The sequence below is a fragment of the Acanthisitta chloris genome, unplaced genomic scaffold (assembly GCF_000695815.1).
Source record: "Acanthisitta chloris isolate BGI_N310 unplaced genomic scaffold, ASM69581v1 scaffold25151, whole genome shotgun sequence".
NCBI classification, from domain to species: domain Eukaryota; kingdom Metazoa; phylum Chordata; class Aves; order Passeriformes; family Acanthisittidae; genus Acanthisitta; species Acanthisitta chloris.
The window spans coordinates 1-7,572 of record NW_008656859.1 but is presented as its reverse complement, the minus strand read 5'-3'; the positions used below and the strand labels follow the sequence as shown (position 1 = coordinate 7,572).

The 7,572-nt window shown below is 61.6% G+C and overlaps 1 protein-coding gene across 1 annotated transcript; it reads left to right on the top strand.

Moving 5' to 3' along the window:
• Positions 1 to 163: 163 nt before the first annotated feature.
• LOC103811528 (hepatocyte growth factor-like protein) lies at positions 164 to 4,232 on the top strand (the record flags this gene model as incomplete). The annotated part of the gene is given in 19 exon segments (XM_009084506.1): positions 164 to 261; positions 264 to 322; positions 489 to 601; positions 724 to 838; positions 1,049 to 1,185; positions 1,259 to 1,379; positions 1,479 to 1,597; positions 1,689 to 1,842; positions 1,938 to 2,068; positions 2,153 to 2,255; positions 2,377 to 2,513; positions 2,637 to 2,672; positions 2,756 to 2,867; positions 2,938 to 3,015; positions 3,081 to 3,227; positions 3,310 to 3,357; positions 3,359 to 3,399; positions 3,847 to 3,986; positions 4,071 to 4,232. Coding segments are annotated over 19 exon segments (2,051 nt in total), but the record flags the coding sequence as incomplete, so codon positions are not given.
• Between the last annotated feature and the right edge of the window lie 3,340 nt (positions 4,233 to 7,572).

The following is a 7,572-nucleotide window of genomic DNA, read 5'->3' as shown; positions in this document are numbered from 1 at the left end:
GCTGCGCACCCTGTAAAGCAGCGACCCTCCTGTGCCACGGCACATGGGATATAGGAAAGGGATCCCTTGCTCCATGGAACACGGATCCCATGCTCCAAGGGGCAGGGATCCCAGACTCCACGCTGCCCCGACGGGTGCGCTGAGCTCCTGTCACACTCCCCAGGCCACCGCTCACCCCTCAATGACTTCCAGCGCCTGCGAGCCACTGAGCTGCTGGCAGTGCCCACGGACCCGCCGCCGCCGCTGCCAGAGAAAGGCTCTGGCCAGAGAAGGGCTCTGCAGAGCAGTGTGCCCAGCGCTGTGCCACCAGCCTGTCTTGCCGGTGAGCAGGACGCGGTGCTGCCGCAGGGCGGGTGGGAGTGCAGAAGGCCATGACACCGGGGTCACTCTGTGCACTCGGATAGTGAGTGCGTGTGTGTGTGTGCCCTCGGGTCCCATGGGCCCTGACCCTGCACGGTGCCATGCCAAACTCCTGCTGTGCCTTCCAGAGCTTTCCACCATGACCAGCAGAGTCAGCTGTGCCAGCTGCTGCCCTGGACCCAACACTCACCCCGCATCCAGCTGCAGAAAAACATCCGTTATGACCTGTACCAGAAGAAAGGTGGGCTGGCCCCACAGGTGGGCACGGGGACACCGCAGGTTGGGCACAGGCCACCCAACACAGGGTTCCCCACTTCCCATGTGCCCTGGCTTGGCCCTGACATTTTGCTTGTCTCTGCCCAGACTACCTGCGGGACTGCATTGTGGGCAACGGCTCTGGCTACCGTGGCACGCGGGCCACAACGGAGAAGGGGCTGCGCTGCCAGCATTGGCAAGCCATGACACCGCATGACCATAGGTGCCCCCATGTCCCTGGCTGCCCAGCGGCACCTGCCAGTGACCCTGGGCAGTATGGGGCAATGGGGAATGGGCTGGGGACAGTGTGGAGACAGCAATAGAGACAGCATGAGGGCAATAGCACTGACCAGGGGTGGCAGAACATTGTAGCTCGGCCCACCCTGGGGCAAGGTGTACCCGGTGGCCCTCCTACACACCCTGCTGCCAGCAGGTTCCTGCCATCGCCCCGCAATGGGCTGGAGGAGAATTACTGCCGAAACCCTGACCAGGACAAGCGGGGCCCATGGTGTTACACCGTTGATCCCAATGTCCGACACCAGAGCTGTGGCATCAAGAAGTGTGAGGATGGTGAGTGCCACATCCCAGGGTCACCCTGTGCTGCATGTTACCCCCAACACTGAACTCCCCTGGCTGTTTGCAGCTGTCTGCATGACTTGCAATGGGGAGGACTACCGTGGCACTGTGGACCACACGGAATCAGGGTTGGAGTGCCAGCGCTGGGACCTGCAGCACCCGCACAAGCACCCCTACAACCCCAACAAGTACTAGCCCCCAGCCCTGGGCAGTGCACAGTGCCCCAGCCATGCCAGGTACTGGGGTGGTAGTGCCATCTCAATTGCTGCTCCCTGCCTCTGGCCCAGGTACCCCGACAAGGGATTGGATGACAACTACTGCCGCAACCCTGACAGCTCTGAGCGGCCCTGGTGCTACACCACTGACCCCAGGCGGGAGCGGGAGTACTGCCGCATCCGCATCTGCAGTAAGTCCCCACTGGTGTCATGCACAGCTGGGACTGGGGGCCCCAGGTGCCACCCTGACCCTGCCTCTCTGCCCCTCTCTGGTCACACAAGTAGAAAAACGCCCACGGTCTGTCAACATCACCACGGGCTGCTTCAGGGTCTACCGGGGCCGGGTGAATGTCACTGTGTCAGGGATCCCCTGCCAGCGCTGGGATGCCCAGGTGCCCCACAAGCACCACTTCATGCCTGAGAAGTACCCGTGCAAGTAAGAGGTTGGGGGGATGCACCTGAGGAGGGAGTGGTGGTCAGCACCCATGAGTGTGAGATTGAAGTGGGACACCCACGTGGCCCCTCCACCAGGGACCTGCAGGAGAACTACTGCCGCAACCCCGATGGCTCAGAAGCACCCTGGTGCTTCACTTCCCGCCCCACCATCCGTGTCGCCTTCTGCTTCCACATCCGCCGCTGCCCTGATGAGCAGGATGCCCAAGGTGAGCTGCCCCTGGGAACTCGCCCCCAGGCACCGCCCTCCGGTGTCCCTGCTGGGGATACCAGACCTCCCTGCTTGTCCCCAGAGTGCTACCATGGCCATGGCAAGCACTACCACGGCCACATCAGCAAGACACGCAAGGGCATCACCTGCCAGCCTTGGGCTGCCCAGACACCCCATGTGCCCCAGTGAGTGTGCGAGGCGTGTGGCGGGGACAGCGATGGGGATGGAGATGGAAATGAAGGTGGGGTGGGGATGGAGATGAGGATGGGAATGGCAACAGTGATGGTGATGACTTCCACCTGGCAGGATCTCGCCCATCAGCCACCCTGAGGCACACCTGGAAGAGAACTACTGCCGCAACCCTGACAATGATAGCCATGGCCCCTGGTGCTATACCATGGACCCCCGCACTCCCTTTGACTATTGCGCCATCAACCCCTGCTGTGAGCCCCTACCTGTACCTCTGCAGAGCTAGGGGCAACCCTGGCCACCCACTGGGATGGTTTTGGTCCCCTCAGGGTGGCAGGACCCTTGCCCCAGTGCCATCCTCTGCTTTCTCTCAGCAGCTGGCAGCAAGGTGCCCTCCATCCTGGAGAATGCAGGTGGGAGCCTGTGGGTGCTGTGTGAGTGCCATGGGGTGGGGTGCTGGTGGCACAGCCCCTGCTGATGCCCACCCTGCCTGCAGAAGTGGTGACGTTTGAACAGTGTGGCAGGCGGGATGAGAAGCTGCAGCTGAAGGGGCGCATCGTTGGTGGTCAGCCCGGCAACTCACCCTGGACTGTCAGCATCCGCAACCGGTGAGCGGGTGTCCCGCTTGCACTGCCACATGCCCGGTGTCCCCTCGGAGCTCACTCCCTGTCCCCACAGGGCTGGCGTGCACTTCTGCGGAGGGTCCTTGGTGAAGGAGCAGTGGGTGATCAGCACACGCCAGTGCTTCTCCTCCTGGTAAGGCCAGGGCTGGGGCATGGGGTGCTAGGACCCTGCCAGGCCCTCATGTCCCTGTCTCACAGCGACGCTGACCTGATGGGATACGAAGTGCAGCTGGGCACTCTCTTCAAGGACCCTGGCCCTGGGGACCCCAACCAGCAGACCATCTCCATTGCACGGATTGTCTGTGGCCCCTCTGAGTCCCAGCTGGTGATGCTGAAGCTGGCAAAGTGAGCAGCCATGTCCTGGCCTCTGCCATGCTCCCCTGCTATCTGGGCTAGCCCCATGTCCTTGTTGCCTCTCTCACCGCAGGCCAGCCACTCTGAACAAGCGCGTGGCCCTGATCTGCCTACCGCCTGACGGCCACTGTCTGTGAGATCGCTGGCTGGGGGGAAACCAGAGGTACTTGTCATGGGCAGCCCCTGTCAGGGCACTGCCTGTCCAACGCAGCCCCTGCCCATGCCATTCTCCTGCAATGGCATCCCCCTGCCTGCAGTATCTTCTGCCCCACAGCATCCCTTGCTTGAAGTATCCCCTGTCCATGGCATCTCCTTCCTGCAGGAACCCCACATCCCTGGCCTAACACTGCTCGCAGCATCTCTCTTCCGTGGCATCCCGCTTCCATGGCATTTTCCTGCCAATGTCATCCCCCTGTCCATGGCATCCCTCTTCCACAACATGTCTTTTCCACAACATCCCTCTGCCTATTACATCCTCCTGCTATGACATCCTCCTTGCGTGCCGCTCCCTGCCCACAGCATCCCCTGCCCATGTCTGTGCCACTCCCCTGTATCTCTGTGTCCCCACCACTGCATGCTATGCCCGCTGCCCCATGGTTGCTGCCCACAGGCACAGGGAACAGCAGCAGGCTGAACGTGGCACAGCTGCCAGTGCTGGCCCATAGCGAATGCAACAAAGCACTGCGTGGTCGCCTGAAGGAGAGTGAGCTGTGCACTGCCCCACTGCATGCTGGTGTGGGTGCCTGTGAGGTGAGCCAGGCTGGGAGCTGGGGACCCCTGTCTCGGGGAGCCTGCAGGCACCAGCACTGGGATGACACTCTCGGGGTCCTGCAGGGGGATTACGGGGGACCTCTGGCTTGCCTCACTGCTGACTGCTGGGTGCTGGAGGGGGTGATAACTCCTTCCCGTGTCTGTGCCCGCACCGACCAACCTGCCCTCTTCATCCGTGTTTCCCTCTATGTCGACTGGATCTACAAGGTGATGAAGATGGGCTGAGTTGGCTTAGCCCCAGCCTGGCACAGCTGCCGCTACACAATAAAGGCACAGCCATGGCTATGGGATTTGACACTACACAGGGTCTCATATGTTTATTTAGTGCAAGACACCAATCCTTGTCCCGGCCACACTTGCTTCGTCCTCTTCTGGTCCTGGTGTGGTCCCCAGGGCCAGTGGTCACTGTGGGGCTGGCTGAGCTGCAGGGCTACTGCAGGCACTAGGGACTGTGCTGACCTGTCGCATCCTGCCCGGGCTGCCCAAGGTGCTGGAGGAGCCAGCAGGCTCAAGTCTCGAAGAGGTCAGCCTCCGTCTCCACGCCTGCCAATGTGTGGCCACCCTCTGGGTCTCACAGCAGCCTGCAGGGTGGGATGGGTTGCGGGAGATGCTCAGCCAGCACGCCAGAGCTCTCTCCCCACTCTCATGTCCCTGTACCCTACCCACCGTACTGCCACACCCCTTGCCTGCAGCACCCAGTACAGCTCCAGTGTCTGTGTGGGGTTGACATGCTGGTCCTAGGCACCCACACACAGCAGCACTGGCACCTGCACCTGCAGCACAGCCCTCAGTGGGTGACCTGGCACCCTGCACCTGGCACCCTGCACCCATCCCATTCCTGTCTCACCTGGGTTGCCCAGGCAATGGGTGAGCGCCCTAGCATGTGGCCAGGCCCTCTGTGTGTGGCACCTGCTTGAAGGAGTAGGGAGGTGTAACACCTATGGCACAGAAGTGCTGATGGGTGTTGTGGGGACATGGTGTGGCACAGCACAGGATCCGGGGCTGGCACTCACCAGTCAGGGATCTCAGAGGTGCCCTGCAGCGTAGGCAGCTTGGACAAGGGGCTGCACAGAGCACAGGCTTGGTAGCACCTGGCCTGGGCTCTCAGGTGAGGAGGTGGAGAGTGATAAAGGCTCCATGGGAGCCAGCCAGCAGGGCCAGGCGCTGTGGGTCCAGGGGCTTGCTGCTCAGCACCTGCCCCACTGCCAGCTGCACCCATGAGGCCCTCACCATTGGCACCCCACCATCAGCACCCAAACATCTGTTCCCTCCCAGCACCCAAACAACATCCTCCTAGCGGCATCCCCCAGCACCCCTAGCCCAGGCCCCCTCACCTGCATATCCATCACATCCTGCTCACCCACATGGGAAAGCAGGGAGCTGATGCTGGTCTGACTAAAGCCCAGGGAGCCATGGTAGTTCACTGAGGAGATGAGAGCTGTGGGTGCCACATCTCCAGTGGCACATGGGAGCCACATGTCCCCAAGCTCCTCAGCACTCATCCAGGAGTATGGCGAGGCCCAGTTGGCAAAGTGTGGCCATGCTCAGGCTCCAGCAGGCATCAAAGACAGCATGAGGACCACCTGGAGCCAGCATGGACATCACCTGGGGTGTCCCCACCATCCCCTCACTCACCATGGGAGCACACAACAGGGGATGTGGTACTGTGCTATCTGACAGACTCAGCAGCAGGGCTTCAAAAGTCTGGGGGTCTGCACCAAGGGAGGGGTCCTGGCTCAGGACCCACCACCCCGAGCACCCAGCACCCTACCTACCCCACCACTCCCAAGGGTCCTTGGCACTAAGGCAGCATCCTGATGCAGCAGGGGCCCTCAGGCACTCACCCTGTGCAGCAGAGCTCTGCCCACTGTAGGGTGACTGGATTGTCAGGGTCTTCCAGGTGACACTGGGCACTGGTGGGGTGTCCTTCATTGGCATCCAGCAGAGGGGCAGCTCCTGACCTGCTGGCGGCAGTATGGCCACCACCTGGGCACAGGCAGCAGGCGGCACCAGGTCTGTTTTGTACCAAGGTTGTGCTATGCTGAAGCTGGCTGTGCCATGCCACGCTGTTTAGACATCCTATGCCGTGCCATGCCGTGCCATATGTGCTATACCACACTGTGCCCTGAACGCTGTGCCTGGCTGCACATTGCCATGCCATGCTCTGCTTTGCCTCACAGTGTCAGGGCTCTGCTCACCAGGCTGAGAGGGTATTGCGGGGCTGAGCAGGTGGCCACCAGCAGGTCCCACTGGTGAGTGAGCAGCATCCAGCTGCTGGGGATAGAGAGAATGTTGGTGTTTCAGCTGCTCACTGGCACCATGGATGGCTTGGTGCCACTTACCTTTCTGTCAAGTTGGTGGCAGTGGCTGCCTCCACACCCACGAGCAGCAGGACCTGTGAGGGGGCAGAGTGCAGGCAGCGGTGTCACCATGAGGTGTTAGGGTCATGTCTCTGGCCCTGCTGTCCCCGGCCCTGCTGTCCCTAGGGCTCACTGTGCAGCTTGGCTGTGGGGTGCTGTCAGCTGTCCAGCACCGCGCGGGCAACACCTCTGTGTAGAGCCCGGCAAAGGCTGCGAGTGGGACAGAGCGCTGGGCTTGTGAGCCAGGGCCATGAGCACCTGTCGTGGGAGGCTCCAAGCGCCCCTAGCAGCACTGGGTACTCTCCCCCGAGATCCACCTACTGTTGGAGCAAGCACTCAGCTCCAGATGAAAGGGCTCATGCCACCAGCCCACAAGTACCATGCCACGGTAATCTGGGGACCACAGGACCGGTGAGACAGCCAGGCTCATTCCATTGCCCCAGGCTAGATCCCCTGTGGTGCTCCCTGCACCCCATCCTGACCTGGCCAAGGGAGAGATACTCCAGGACACCCTTCAGCACCACGAGCTGCCTTCCAGGCCCAGGACACAGAGGATAGGCATGCTGTTAGTGCTCAGTGCTTCTCCCCAGTCCTCATGGTACACAAACTGCTCACTCTGCAGCACAGCCCTGTCAGCCTTATGGCCAGCAGCCCCAAGCATGGATCACTGTGCATGGCATGCTCATGGGTTGCATGGTGTGCTCGTTGGGCATGTGCCATGCTCACAGTGTGCATAGCACAGTCCTGGGGCACACAGTACATTCATGGGCTACATAACACCTACCTCCTCATTCTCATCCTCCTCCGCTGGCCAGGCTACTCCCGGGACATCTCAGGGGCTGGGGGATTACCATTTGGGCTGGCTTTTCTCAGCCAGGTAGAGGAGTCGTGCTTCTGAGTGGGACCAGGCCAGGCAGGCAAAGGGCCCTGGCATGGCAAGTGGGTGCCAAAGCCCAGCCTGGTACAGGTACAGACAGGCACCAGGAAGTCACTGAGGCTGCCAGCTGTGCTGTTCTCACCCATACTGGGGTCCGGGACCACGGGGAAGGTGTCCTACCCTCTGTGTAGACCTCCCCATGCTTCTGCAGTGCAGTGAGGTCCACACTGCGGCCGTGCCCATTGCTGTTCCCCAGCTGGTGGGAGGCTGGGCACAGTGTCTGCAGTGCCCACTGCCCCATGCTGGCACTCCTACCGCCCCAGTGAGT